General features: G+C 43.3%; 1 protein-coding gene across 10 annotated transcripts in view; it reads right to left on the reverse strand.

Annotated features, from left to right (window-relative positions):
• AGAP1 (ArfGAP with GTPase domain, ankyrin repeat and PH domain 1) overlaps positions 1-15,998 on the reverse strand; it is a 385,086-nt gene that overhangs the window by 266,718 nt on the left and 102,370 nt on the right. For all 10 annotated transcript variants that reach the window (XM_075429671.1, XM_075429670.1, XM_075429669.1 and 7 more), the window contains exon 2: positions 2,895-2,953. In XM_075429671.1, coding sequence (XP_075285786.1) covers positions 2,895-2,953 — 59 coding nt within the window. The remainder of the gene's footprint in view (positions 1-2,894; positions 2,954-15,998) is intronic.

A 15,998-nucleotide genomic window follows, 5' to 3' on the forward strand; every position in this document is an offset into this window, starting at 1 on the left:
TTGTGGAACACTGAATCATTTCTTTGCATGTGCCAGACATGCTTTAAAATAAATCCAGACCACTATGCCCACATCCTAGTAAAGCCTGTTTGCAGAAATGCATAAATGTACTGCTGGTATTTGGCATTTTCAAGCTATCCAGCACAGAAGCCTGACTGCGCTTTGCACATTGTTTTGGAACAAATGAAATTATTTCGTCCAAAAAGATCTCGTATTTATTCTGCCTAATGCATCCTTATTTTACATCTGGATAAACGGGATCCAGGAACACCACCCTCGCTTGGGAAAGGCACTGGTCTCACCCAGCTGACCTAACAGGCTCCTGACCGTAATCGAAGCATCAAGATGCACAAAAAAACCCTCTGTGGTAGTATCTGATGGGCAGACACAAACATCCTTCTGAAAACTGGAAAGAAATCAAGCCCATCGTGTATTGCTAAAAAAGGAGGCAGAAGGAAAGGCTGGTATTCTTTCCTCAAAACTATGTTGAGAAATAATCCTTCAGCTTTTCCTTATTGCAATCCTGCGTGCCTTTTCTGCTCTCCCAGAGTCCACTTCTATTCCCCTTCAACTTCTGTAGAGCCTAAGGGTATACCAGCAGCTGCTACAAAAATCAAATACCAACCTCAATCTAAGGACCACCCGGCCTCTATGGAGAAGACAATCTCTCCCAGGGAGCTCCTAACTATCATCTCCCACCGAGTACAGCCCACTCAGGCAGCTAAAGCTGGGGCTCCTTCACAACCTCGCAGCGTTCAGCCTCCTCTCCCCATCCGCCCCGTGCAGCGACGGGAGCAAACGCTCCCCACTGCTCCCGCCTCGACACCCCCAGCACGGCCGCAAGCCAAAGCAACACGCCCGCAGCTTCCTTCGTGGCGAAGGTAATGACAGCGCTGTGGCAGCCGCGGCGGCAGGTCTGGCGTTCAGCACGGCCCCTTCCTTCGCCAGCCACAGCCAGCGCTGACGACAGGGCTGGAAGCGGGGCAGCGACACAGAGATGGGTCCCTGCACCAACGCCTTCCCAAGGGCAGCCGTAGAGGAAAACAGGAGTGGATTTCAGACGCTGTTCCTAATTTGCCCTTCTTGCTGGAACACGAGTTCACGGCCACAGCTGGTGCTGCTAGCTTCAATAATTTGCAGTGGCATAATCAAATTATTATTTTCGTAATGGTAAGAGTTCTGCTTTTATCCAGGATTATACAAACTGAAGCCTTGGACAGCTCATGCACGCTGACCACTTCAAATCAATTCTCTACAGCAGCCGCACAGCGGAAGTCTATTTTCCTAACGCTTGTTCAGACAACACGGGGGCAAGATACCAAAGACAAGTATTCACACAATGCAGCCACGGTACTGCAAGAAACAACTGGTCCCCAAGAGCATTACCTAAGACTCAGTAATTGTTCGTGTTCTGTATTACAACACACAGTAATTGCAGCTCTGCTCTCACATGCATGCCCTAAGTATGTTGCTGTGTGTTGTGACTTAGTAGGGCTAAGAGAAAGCGAAGGGATGAACAAGGAAACCCTCTGTAAATCCTCCCCAGCATAAAGCTAGCTACTACCACATTGGACTGGACTCGTATCCAACCAACACCTCCCAGTCCTAAATTCTTTGTATTTTCTTGTGCAAGGTATTTTGGGCAATATTTGTCTTCCAAATGACACCATCAGTTAAATTGAATCTGGTGACCCTCTGCAGGCCTTTCCTGTAGCGTACAGGCCCTTCCTGTATAGCACCCTGACTACCATCTTCTCTTCTACTTGCCTCGCGCGCTGCTGGAATCAAACCAGAAACATAACTGTAGTCGTGAGGCAGCTGCTTCAACCACGATGCCATTTTGCCTAAGTGCATCTGTCATGAGAAGTTTGACCTGTGCTTTCTCTCACCTCCATAAACACAATTGTCAGCTCTGACTCGGAAAAAGACATCGACCACATAAGAAGCAGACAAATGAAGCATGGCCCCAGTTGCCCATTCTTAAATTCAGATGCTTTTGCCCGATTCACTTTGCCACCCAGCAAATGGGTGCTTGGATCATTTACGGCTGGACAACAGGAGGTGAGCATAGACACCTGCCAAAGGTACTACCAAGTTCTGTATCTTGGGTACCATGGTCATTTTGTGGGGTCTGAGAAACTGATTGTGTTTAACTCCCACATGGTAAACATCACAGTGATCTGGCCTCAACAACTCCATGCTGCTGGCTTGACAAGCTGCCAGTTTGATATCCACTACGAGGAGGTTTCAGCCCTCATCTCCAGCCTCCATGTTCATAACGCTTCAAAGTGCAAATCTCAGACATTCCCTCAATCTATCTCTGTGTTATTTCTACCTTTTCTTCCACCTATACGGAGAATGACTCAGCCACGGGAAAAGTTATTGTTAGCAGCTACTAAATCACAGCTCATTCTTACAGTGAAATGTAATTTTTAATTCACTATACAACCCTTCAAAATATTCTTTTTTATTCAGTATAAATTCAGCTAAATTCTTCTAAGAGAATCAGAAAAGACATTTAGTCCTTTAAGAAATTATGAAAAACAATTACAGTGAGATAAAAGCAGCTTCGATATCGCCTGCTAACTCTCACTCCGCCCTCTTACAGCAGTGTAAGACTTCCCTACTGAGAAGACCACCCTAGGAAGCTGGTTCACATGGCCAAGCAAGTCGAAACAGCAAAGAGATACAAACAGATCTCTGAAACACATTTACAGAAATAGAAGATACACAAACTACATAAAAATATTTCTCCTGAAGAAAAATGATTTACTTTTGAAAATCACTTTCTGTGTTTTTCCCCTAGCAGTAGATTTAATGAACCTTAGAAGATTTTCACTTGTGCATAACATTGTCGGAATGTTTTTCAGAGATAGAAGTAAATATAAACTCACCACTTTTAGTTCCGGTACAGATCGGCTTAGTGTCCATTCCTGGCTATTTACAAAGGCATCTGTAAAAGCAGAAAACATTCACAGAATCAGTACAGTGACATTTAATGGTCTGCTGCACAGAATTTCATGCCTAGGCTTTGGATACAGGAGACCAAAAGTCACACTCCATCTTACGAGACTGACAGTCCAACGTGAAAAACACTAGGAGCCCGGACAAATGATACAAAAATTCAACAATATCAGAAATTAACGCTCTGCAGAATGGATGCAGTCTCTACAGCAAGTCTAGCTCTTCTGACCCTGCTTCGGCAGGAGGGTTGGACTAGATGACCCACAGAGGTCCCTTCCAACCCCTACCATACTGTGATTCTGTGATCTCCAGTGTCTAACAAGCTCAGACTAACTCCAGTCCTTCTGGGTTGTGAAGAAACTCTTCCAATCCGTACACGGTTCAACTGCTTCCCATCCACCACGACACATTTCTGCTCTACAAGAAAAACTGTGGGCTGCTCATCATGCTAAATGTCAACAACTACAGCTGCCACCATCAGCAGTAACTTCTCCAGCCAGGTAAATGAGAATATTTGATTGTTCTAAAAACATGCTGTTTTGCACTGCACGTCATACTTAATGGCAACACTGCAACTACCAGCATCAGTATAAAATTAAACCAAAACTACTGGGGGCAGGAGGGAGTTGACTTCTGGAAAACTGGTGAGTTAAGTTCATAATTGCTCCCAATGAAGACAAAGTTGTTAGGGCTGCACCCGGGTCCAACCTCACCGACAATTCCACACACAGGAAAAGAGACATTTTTCTACCTCTAAAAACATTTCTCATTTTGTTCCTTCAGTAAAGGTCTAGTCAACTGAAAGCAAACAGATAATGACATTTCCATTACAAACCCACGCAGCATTACTCCGAATCCTGACGTAACCCCGTCCAAAACGATGCAAACCAGACTGCGTGCCACATGCACAGGCTGCTCCCACCAAGCAGATCAGACGCAGCTCCACCGTAACTAAAGAGCACTGGAGTAGTCCCACTGTTACAACCAATTCCCAGTGTTGCAGGAAATAATGTTATAGGAGAAGTTATGCCTGACCACATTGTTCACAAGCAAGCAAAGGTTTTGCAAGCCATTGCTTCCCCTCCGATACGCCAGTCAGGAAGTTTAGTTCACTGCATCTTCTGATCCAGAGAATAAAAAAAGTTGGAAGCAATTTACCACCCCAGATGGTATCCTCCCCAACTTCAGAAACTTGTCAGCTGTAAGCAAGCCTTCCCAGTGCCTAACTAAAAACAGTCTCAGAGCAAACTTGTACTTTATATTGCATCTCTATTCCCCACTAAATGTATTACTGTTGCTCAATATTACAAGGACATATTAGCCATGCATTTGGATGCCTTCTCCATCTTTGTTTATCACACTGCTTTACATTTCAGCTGCAAATAGAAGCCTGTGTGTACTAGCAGGACACGTGTATTTACATGAAAACACTTTGAAAAAGTGTTTTGTTATATTACAATCTTGAGCTGCCTCCCACTCACTCACTGGAAGGAAAAGAAAAACCAAAGGCTTAGATCAAGATGCTCTGAAGACTTGGGGTAACCTTTTGATATTCCAGCTGCAGGAGAAGATATTATGGTCATTAGGCTCCTGTTGCATGATTTGAAGTAATCTGAGGTGATCAGACCCTGAAGTCCCAGTTTACATCTATACTGGATGGGGCTGTACACCAGTTAAAACGAGCCTCCTGTGTTAATCAGGCCTGACTGGCAAGCAGCACACAAGTCATTTCCCTGCAACCCTATGCTCATCAATTCTGGTTTACCTAGGAGAAGTTTAAGAAAGAAATACCACTTATAAGTACTTTTATTTTTTCCTCCATGATCATACCAGCATTTCCCTCCACAGAAGGAAAACCGAGGGTTACTAAATATGCTTGGGATAAGCAAACTAAGCAGTTTAGAGTTACACATTACAATTTCAATTAACAGGTAACAATGACTTGAAGCACTATGAAATGAACAGCACCTGTTGAACACTGTCACAGCCTCAGACCAAACACAGGCTCCAAGCCAAGGAAGGGAAAGATGAGGACAGGGAGGATGGCAAGGGATGAACCATGCTTTGAGAGTCCAGGTGAAAAAAATGCATGCCTCAAGAGCTGTTGCAGTCCTCTTCTCCAAAAACATGCCCCCTTTTTAAGTAATTTAGCACAGCTGGAATACAGAGTATTGACTGCCTTGCTTAGAAACTACCACATCAGCATATAAAATGGCTGCACCAGCTCAGGCCAAAGATTCAGCTATGGCAGTGCCCTTCTAATACAGCAGAGACCAGTAAACGATACTTCATCGTGAATAGGAAACACTTGCAGAAGAATGTATTTTTCCTGCAGACCAACAGAAATTGAGTTCAATGACTTTCCAGTCAAAGGTGTCTCTCCACTTAAACAGGTAGGGACACGAGATTCACCTGGGGTAGAGACAGCAGGCCTGAGCAGTCACTGCCCTGTTTTCTTGCCTCCAGCCAGAAGATAACCTAGAAACCGGGAACACATGAAATGCGAGTCTCAGACCAGAGGACTCAGGAAGATCATTCTGTAGCACACCCAGCCAAAAAGAACTTGAGATGCAGACAAAGCAGCAGCAATTTCAACTTGGGAACACTGCATGAGAGACGTGCTGTAGGAGCCTTTCCGATTAAGGCACTCAAAAGGGACCACAGCTTGGTCTAGATGTTCTCCTGTCTTCCTATGGTAAGGAAGATTGTCCCTCACAGTGAACACTAGTAGGTATCGGATCAAACAGTGTGGATACTAGTGCCCCAACTGAGCTGACAAGCAGTGCCTTCGGCTCCTTGCCTGCTGTGGAGGGCAGAGCCAAACATACAACCACGGCTGTGACTGCCTCATTCCAGGTCCCAGAGCTTCTCCAGCAGCCCCTGGAAAGTCTGTAGAACAACAAAACTGCAGGAACCAAACGCCTTCAGGAACCTGCAACAGCCTTTAGTATAAGGGGAATCCTTCCCTAACTTGTCCTGACAGTAAACTATTGGTTCTCAAGGTTTTGCTTTGAACTACTGTTGGGCTGGGAAGCAATTCAAAAGGAGAAGAAATTGCCATCCAACCCAACCATGACAGGAAAGAACTAACTGTAACGACAAGCCAACAAACCAAAGAGTTCCTTTCCACACAAACCTATTTCTTCAGGGCATAAAGTACAGATTTCGTAAGTGATGCTTCTGTAACTTACTTTGCTCATCACTTGTGGGACAGTAATATTCACAATTATTTCAATTCCATGAAAACTTGCAAGTGCTGATTTAAACTGTATCACTGCATGTTTAAGCATTACTCCCTGCCCAGTAAAGATATCAACTAACTTGCACTTACACATCTGATGCTTTGGATTACCAGGTTTTTTTTTCCTTCTCTAGACAGAACTTGTTAGTCAGCCTATAATTACACCGATAGCCTCCATATCACAGCAACACTACATCATAGCTAACAAGTAAAATCCAGATTTTACCAGGCAAAAACTTGGATATCAGATCAAGAAAGACTACTGCAGTTAAGCCTGATTCCACAAAACAGTTCTTACTAGGTATAAATTATGTGTAACTGCATGACAGACCTAAATTGCCCTGCATTCCTCTTCATAATCTCAAGTACCATTTAGATTCCATAGCTCTGTTCCAAAACACTTTTTCCTGACAATTAATTCCAGAGCTATACATTTGTATGGTTTAATGACATGTTTGTATAGCATGATTTGAACATGCCTGCTTCTGCTTTCCCCATACCAGTGCAGGCACTATTCCTTTCTTCATTACTATCTGCAAAAGACGGATAAATGGATAAAAATTAAACTTGCCATTTTATCTGCAAGGCTATGCAGCAGAACCAGAGGCCACACAACACAAGGAGGTTTCAGCTGATCTCCAGATACTCAGGTGTCAAGATAAGCCGTCATTCCCAGGCAAATATTATGCCTGACTGGAAGAGGTGTTCTGTGCATGAAACAAAATGCGAAGCACTCTCCACTAATGTCAACAAGCTTCAGTTAAAAAAATCTGCCACCACAGAAGATTAAAAAAAGAAGAGCAAGCAGATCACTGCTACTGCTACCAACTTGGAGAACTGCAAAAAAATCTACCAATTCATCCAAGGCGCAGATACACAAGGGTAACAAGAACATCACTAGCCCTGTCACTTTTTTTTTTTTAAATAATCTCAAATATTATTTTGTAATATCTGTACATTCCCAAGAAATCAGGTAGGAGAGGCAATGAAAAGTAAATTTCCAAAAAGTCACGAGGCCAAAAGACTAAGCAGAAAGATGGCAGCTGGCAAGAAGTAGTGATCCAGCCCAAGGGCATGGATTTATTCACCTTGCTTGGTTCTTCTTTCATGGAAACACATCAAGAACACACACAATGACCTTCCAAAACAAACTCAGACATCAAGTACCCTCAATATGGGAAACACATGCATTTTAATTCTGCTCAGCTATAGGGTAAAAGAAATATAACAACACTAACTTGACAAGGTGCTAAAATTCTTGGCAAAGCTACCTTCTCCTTTTCGATAAGTACCTGGTTATTGCTACACACACTTGTTTTGAGTGGCAAAAATACTTGACAATATTTGAAATACTATTTTATTGCCAAAATATGCCTCTTAAAAAAAAAGCTTGACCTCAACCTAATTAAACTAAAAATTCACAATACTATTATCTCAATTTTCAATTAAATTACAGAAAGTCTTCCACTGCCCTCAAAAAAAAAAAACATACCACCATCGAATTTGTATTAGGAGATCTATGAGGTCATCTTCCCTCCCTCGTATAATTTACATTGGCATGTTTACAAGCAATAATGACAGTTAAAACCAGAACATGTCAGGAAACAGCATCTGGTCTCTAGCAAAAAGAGGTTAATGTACCATCATTTGTATGGACGTTGAAGTACTCAGCTAAGCAATTTAGCTCTAGTACAAATGCCTCAGAAAGGAGTGATTTATTCTGAGTTAATCCCAAGACCCCTGGAAGTCAAGGTGAAAAGGTCAAATACTTGCAGATAGAATATGACAAACAAACTTGGGGATTTGCCTTTTTTTTATTTTTAAATAAAGAAAACTAACTTTCAGCTACAGCATGACTATGATACATTGGATGCATTGGACTGCAGCATGCAAAGCACAAGCTGGGTAGTCCACAAACACACTCTGCTGAAGAAACAAAAACCCCACTACCGCACGTTGATTTAAACATATTGGAAGAGATCTGCATAATAAATAGAACCACATGGATGAGGCTGATCAACCGGAGTCTTGTTTGCATTACTTTCCGACTCTGGAATTCAAGAGAACTCAACCTTCACATCTAACTACAGACTATACATATGAAAGGAATGATTTTTGTCAATAATTAATCACAGTTGTGTGTCCTGTTCATTTAACTTCTGCATCAATGATCAAAAGCTTCAAATATGCATGGTGTCAATCCTTTTTTTTTTTTAATGTGCACCAAGAAATAGGTTAAGTTGCATTTTCTTCACGAATTTTACTTTTCCACAAAATAGCCTTCATTTTTTTCGTATTTCTTTTCCCCCTTTTAATCTTTTTTTTTTTTTTTTAATTTCCACCACTGCATTTAGAGTTTCTCAGTTCCACTTACATCCATATACACTCATTAGGCCAAAGCATAAACTACAAGATCCTTGGCTATTTTAAAACCTCAGTTTAGTAACTCAGCTTCAGCCCAAGGAACCTTCTTTACTAGTTCCAATATTCAGAGTCGGGTGTACATGCTATTTTGGTTCCCCATGAACACAACGTTGTGGTGAAACCTTGGAACTTGCTGGCCATTGTTGGCAAGATCCATGTGCTCCACGGCATAGCACCACTGCAGGCTTCCAAGGAGGTCTGACTGTTTCAACACTCAGCATGTAAAGGCCCTGCTAAGAACAATTTTTCGACAATTTCCTTCTTCAGACCCAGAAATAGTCACTAAAAACTAAATAAATATTAGCAAAATAATGTTCTTGAGAGACAACCGGATCAAGGTCAATTGAACCATCCATGATTCAGAAGCGGGGAAGGGAGTCACATAAGAAAACAAGAGAAGTTTCACAGCAACTACAGAAATAACCACAGGAAAAGCCTGTCTTAGGTGTTCAGCAGCCTGTTTCATCCCATACTTGATTTTTCATGCTTGAGGCTCTCTGCTAACCCAAATTAACTCCATTTACTGCCATGGGCAACAGCTGCCAGGCAGCTAATCAAACCACAGAGTAAATACTTTTAACTGGGGCTGATCAGGTTTACACCACCCTTGCCATCCTTTGGGTCTCTCCTGCTTAAGGAATCCCCAGAGGCCAACACAGCCTGCCCGTTGATTAGCATTTTGGGAGAACCTGAGCTGCCCCGGTACCACCACGGCAGTCCACAGCCCTCCGCCAGCAGTGCGAGCACAGGAGCCTCCGCTTCCTTCCTTGCACTGCACCGCTCCTTGCTTCACTAACCTTGTTATGTCCTTTATTGTCACCGAAATATCTCACCCTTGACTAGCAATTTAATCTAAAGCCTGAGAAGCTCACAGATCTCTTTTCGTCCGATTGAGATGAAAACCTAATGTCAAACCTGTCCAAAAGAAGGGATGAATGAAGAGCAGGCAGATGTCTCTGCAGTATGACATGAAAAGACTTAAATCTTCCATGATTCTTGGAAAGCTTCTTAGTAAGAGTTTCCTTCAGGCTATCCCAAAGTCCCTTTGCTGTCCTTTTAAACGAGGAAAAGCTATTAAAAAAAAAAAAAAAGACAAAAAAAAAAAAGACAGAAAGAGCCAAGGGATTTGTCTGGAAACCCTCTGCAAAAGATTCTTTTTTTTTTTTTTTTTTTAATAAGAACAGGAGCCCTCAGCAACACATGAATGAAGCTGAAGTACCAAGAGCTGCATCACGCCCTGATCCCCCCCCCTCAATAATTTCTGCATTGCCAGCAGTATTGAGAGTTACTTCCTGCTTTGAAATAAAAACCTGACAGCGACCATGTACAGAAAATATTCCTGCAAGTTCCCACTCGCCCACAAAGATGCAGATAAAACCACACATCTCTCTCCTGGAGCTGTATCAAAGGAGCACTTTCAGAACCTATTTCCCAAAGCTCGTGTGCTAATTTTCTCAGCAAAGAGGGAAACATGCAACTTTTCGGTTGAGACTTGTGATACTAACAACACACGCATTTTTCAGAGGAGGGGTAATCTCTCAGCTCACATCCTCTCCAACTCAGCTCCCAGCATTTCAAGTCAAAGTACTCATTCAGTTCCAACACAGCACAACAGAAAAATATTCTGACATGCTTATTTATAAGCTTTGCATAAAACATTATTTGGAAGAGCGTGTCATGTTCCAAAGGGCCCTTTTCATACATAAACTTTCTCATTTGTCTTCTACTTGTTCTTAAAAAAAAAGCAGTTAGCTTTTTATACGGATCCTCTCTGCTTATACATTCAATTCTGTATACAATTACAAACCATAACTACAAAGCAATAACAATTCTTATAAACCAGCCATATCAGTATCAGGAAAGTTAAATTCTTTCCTCCCTACTCAATCAGTTCAATAGCATTCTAGATTACACAGCTTTCCCCTTGCGCCACGTAGAAATTACTGCTGCAACTACGTCATTGCAGACAGCCCCCTTTCTCCCCGAGCTGCAGAAGTGTCATTTGTTCTCCTTCGGCAATTTAACCCAAAAGCAGCACGTCCCCTCCCAGCCCTCCTGCACACAGCTCCGGCTGGAACTCCAGCCAGGCTCTGGTGCGAGCGCTGGGAAGTCACATCCCACCCCACACGACACCGTATTTACACTTCGTTAATAGGATTAATACACACATTGTAGAATTCATCATGAAAATTGCCACAAAGCCATTCAATTACAGTCCAAAAACAAGGAATTTTTCTGAGCTGTCAGTTTAAAAGACTTCTGCATTCCTCCCAGTGTTGCCAGAAAGGATAAAAACCCAAGAGCTCTTACAGTTCCAACATAAATGTTTGATATTGGTCAGATTTATTGCTGGCAATACCTGCTTGCTAATTATAAGACAGAAAACTGCTCTCAGCTCAGCTTCTTTAAGGCATCAGGCACCTCAGCTGAACCTGATTCAAGCCGCACGTATATCTGACATCTGAAAATCATGCCCTGTTACTGAGAACTATACTAAATAAGTATTTAGGTCAAACCCAAAAATCTATTTTCCAGTTGCAACTGGCAGCTGCAACAGCGTTATCCTTTGCGCTGCCATGGAAACAAAAGGAGGACCGGTGATGGAAAGAGCTGTACAACCTTCACAGCCAGCGAGTCAGCCTTTCCTAAAATACGCTTTTGGGCATGGGAATTTGAGAGCACTTCTCTATCACCAGAATTTCCAAGAATATTCCCCAAGCCAGTTTCCTGCTTGAAGTTTTGCACCTACCACCACCAAAATATTTATTTTGTCCTTAAATATAAACTAGCTCCGACCAAGACTATTCATCTTAAACTCCCCCCCTCAAAAAACCCAAACCAAAACCAGGGAAGTTTTTTCCTTGTAAACAGCTTACCGTCTAAATAAATGACATAATCAACAACAAACTTCCCATTCCCTGCATTTTCACAGTGGGTCAAGTCCCGGAGCTGACACACACAGTTAGCTTAAGAAAAATTCAAAGCCCGCAGATAAAACCACTGTTTTCTCTTGAGGCAACTCTGCCATCGGATAACTGCACTTCAAGGAGAGATGTTCTGAGCAAGGATGATCGGGATTACAACTTAATTCCAATAAAATGCACGTTCCTTAATATTCAGCTGCATCCCTCAGAGAAACGTGACACTGAAAAATACTGGTCCCACCTGGCCCCTTTTACCACAGGGGGATGATGACCACAACAAGAAGTTGAGAAGAATATAAAAAGCTGAGAGAAAATTAAAGCATCATTGTGGTAAAGCTCTTCCCTGCCCCACTAAAAGTGGGAAAGTAAATACCACTTTGAAACTAAGGATATATTTCTTTTAAAGTCTTATTAGTCTTTTTTTTTTTTTTTAAACGAAATGTACTACCTAAGCACAACAGAAGAACCATCCCTGCCAAAGTGGATTCATACAAACCAGCCAACCCCCACCCCGTGCCACCCTGTGCCACCCCACCCATCCCACCGCCCCCCTCGCCTCTCCCAGGCGCGCTGCAGACAGCCTCTTCTCTTCCCAAGCCTGTGCACTGGGCAAGCCCAGAGATGCTGCTGCTCTCCCCTCAGCAGAGGAGGGGAATAAAACATATCCTCGGCTTAAATCGTTTCCACGATTATGTCAGCTAGAGCAATCCTATCTAACACACATGGCTAAAATCTACTATATTGCTTCACATTCTTGCAACGGGAGAAGCACCAGAAAGCAGCACTGCTCACGTGCTAGGGCTCTGGGCTGTCCCGATGCCTCAGGTTACATCTGCACCCTGCAATGAAATAATACCTTTTTTTTTCAGGCAACAGACAATCTTTCTGTAAGCAGCAAAGCCTCCAAGAACACAGCTATACAATTAACCATATTATTGGACTCCAGGAAGAGAAAGAAGCCACTGGAGATGAAATGTTTGGTAAATGTCTTCTTTCATTGGGTTTCACTAGAAAGCAGTCAGTGTCAAAGGTGAGGTCTGTTTTATACCATCTCCTGTCTCAAGGGAAGGGAAGTGCCAGCAGATGTAACTAAGTGAAAACCTGGCGATAAGATTTTGAGCTGTACAAGCCATGCTCAGGACATCAAGGGAGCGATGTGCTGCTCACAAACTGCTGAATACCAGTGGTGACAACACAGGGCTAAACCCACCTCTGAGCAAAGATGTCCAAAGTACCCAAAACAAGATACTCAAAAATCACAGCCTGTGCTGTCTTTCCTGACTACAGACACAAACAAGGAATCAGCCTTTCTTAGCCAAATCTGAACATTAATGAGAAACCTTCCTATGATGCAGCAAAGACAAAGAGGGACAGCTAACACAGTTGGTAAAAGAAGAATCAATGTCAAAGTATAAATTTCAAAAGATGAAGTGGGGGAAATCAGAAAAACATTCTAAATGCACACAGAAAAATATTTTATTTGGCAAGCCAGAAAGAAGAAAGTCACCACAGAGATGCAAAAAATGACTGAGATGCATTGCTTGGCAGGCTGAAAATGCTTTTAGCTTTTCAGATGGCTAAAGAATGGCTGTAACTCAATCAAAAAGCAAAACATAAAACAAGAGGAACTTGGTGACTGCTTGGTAGAGGAGAAAATTATTATTTTGTAGGTTAAACAGCAAAAAAACTCAATGAAAACCAAGCATGCAGTGAAAAGTCAGGCTAGCCAAACAAAGGATTTCCACCACTGGGATTCCACAGAGGAGATTACACTCGGGCAACATCTGAGTATCACCAAAACCTAAGCAGCAGAATGTGAAGTAAAAAGCAGTAAATGAGCAAACCCACAGTGACCCTAGGAAAACAGCAGGAAGGAGGTAAAGGGACTATCATATCATGCTTAATAGAACAGTGTCAAAGACACAAACTCCTAAGAGTAGCAAACACCGAAAGCCAGACGAGTAATTCACCTGCCTTCCTACTCTGGCACAGGTCGGCAGCAGACACGAACGGACAAGGCGGCATCACGCGCCTTGCCCCTGCTCTCCCCCAGCTTCGGTCAACGCGTCGTTCCAACAGAAGCAGCCTCTCATATAAACACATCCCTTAATGTATTTTTTTATCCACCAGCTAAAAGCTGTGCATCTCTGCTCAGGACTGACACTCCCAAGGTCCTGCAGGGACTCACAGCTCAATTATCTTTTGGATTACAATGAAAGAAACAATTCTTGGGCTGTTTTTTTAATCTGCTTCTTTTTAGTTTCATGAGACGCTTCTTAATCCTTGTGTAAGAAGGGATAATCAACAGGGATGCCACCTTTATGCCCCAGCTGTCCCACGATGACCCCTCTTGCCCTTCCCTTTCCAGGCTGCCCCGCTCTGCTCAACTGGATTGGCTCTGGCCTGGAACAAACCTGTTGTCTTTCCAGCGCACCATTTTGTCCCCCTATACTTATTTCCAGATGCAAGGACCACAATCACTCCCTCACAACCTCCGGAGATGGGCACGCTATGCCATTTTAATGGAGGCAGGACAATTTGCTCTGTTTTCCATCCTTAACACTCCTTGCTTTGAGCCCTGCCAAACACTTAATTCACAATTTCCACAACGCTCCTGCAGATGCCAGGATTTCCACCGAGACTTGCAGCTCATTCAGAGCCACAGTACACGAGTTAGGACTGCCCTCTCCCCATGCAACTCTCTGCACTCATCCACATTAAGTTGAACCTGCCAGCTTGTCAACCGCTGACCATCACAAGGCTCTTCTGCAACTCTGCCCAACCGGCTCCTGGTTTTACTACCTCAAATGGACAATAAATTGTCACCCTATTTCATCCCCTCTCCTAGGGCATTAATGAATATCTTAACCAGAAGACCCTGCAGCACAGTCTCCTCCAAAACTTGCCACTGGGTTTTTCAAAGGAAAAAAATCAACTATTTATTCCTATACCTGATTTCCTACTTTTTTTAAAAAAAGTTATATACAGTAACAGAACCCTCCCTCTTATCTGATGGCAGCTCAGGTCAAGCCTCTAGGGAGAGCATTTTTTTCAGTCATCCAAATAAACAGATTTCCCTTGTCCTTCCCTAAAGAACTCGAGTAAACATGAGGCATGACTTCCCCCGCAAAAGCCAAGTCTGCCCTTCCCCAACATGTCATTTATCCATCCATCCATCCATCCATCGGGTTTATTCTCAATTTCTCAGCTCGGTGGCTGCATGCTGTAAGTGTGATTAATGTAGACAGAGGCAAATTCTACCCCCCCGTCACACCCACGCGGCCACGATGAAGTCAATAGGGTTAACTGGGCGGGATCCGCTAAGGCAGCTTGCAAACCGACGCACTTCGACAGGCCTGAATGCTCTTCTCTCCAAGTACCCTGCAAGCAAGCGGTGCTAGACTAGCCTGTAAAATGAGCAACGGTGTGATTGAGGATGCTTTATTCTGCTGCCCTGGACCAGCTGGTGCAGTCACAGCACCCAGATGCAAAAATATGCAGTACCAAAGTTCAATCACTTACAAATTGACTTTTGGCCCAACTTCCTTGCTTGTCAACCAAAATCTGTGCTCTGGCATCATACGATCGCTGATTTATTTTTTCAGCTCTTTAAATTGCTGCTACAGAAAATGGGTCCAGCGTGTTTGTACAGAAGTACATCTAGAAAAACATTTCCCCTCTCCACAAGGGAAATTATGACTTGTTTATGCAACACATTTCTGAAAACATTTTTTAGACCTCGAGTCATGTCTCCAAGATTGCTATGCTGGTTGTCAAAACAGAGCCTTTTTTTCCCTGACTATACCATATGTAATACTGAGTCCACTTTCCCTAACTTGATATCACCCATGCAAGATTTGGAGATGGTTAGTGGAAAACACACAAATGAGACACTGTTCTCCAGAGAACAGCACAGCAGGAATAATTGGATGTTTTTTATATTTATTAGCCCGATGCACATCTAACTTGTTTAAACACGGGTTTTGTCAAATGTCAAAAAAACCCAAACGTTAACACAATCCAAGGCATGCTCTCAAAGGGAATTAACGCCGAGCTGGAACCAATGCGCAAGCCTCAGTTACAGCAACGAGAAAACAGTGAGAAGGGGCCCCTTTTTATTTCAATTGTAAATAGATTTGCTACAATAGAAAGGTTTACGTCCCAATAGCTGAGATAGGGAACCCAGAGCAGGACGCTGCGGTGGGGGCAGGTGCTGGGAGCAGCCAGAGCCTATCTGTGGGGCAGAGCCTGTCTCCCCAGCCCCGTGGGGCAGGGAGAGGGCCTGTCATAGGGAGTGCTGGCACAGGCTGGTGCCCTGGACGCTCGCTTGTGCCCTCCGTCTCCGTCCTCGTGACGGCACAGGGACACCCAGGCCCAGCTTCAGCAGCACACGTAAGCAGTGCAGATACCCACCTCTGGTACTCCTTCAGATGCCCGAATAGTTT

This window comes from Opisthocomus hoazin, chromosome 9, assembly GCF_030867145.1.
Source record: "Opisthocomus hoazin isolate bOpiHoa1 chromosome 9, bOpiHoa1.hap1, whole genome shotgun sequence".
NCBI classification, from domain to species: domain Eukaryota; kingdom Metazoa; phylum Chordata; class Aves; order Opisthocomiformes; family Opisthocomidae; genus Opisthocomus; species Opisthocomus hoazin.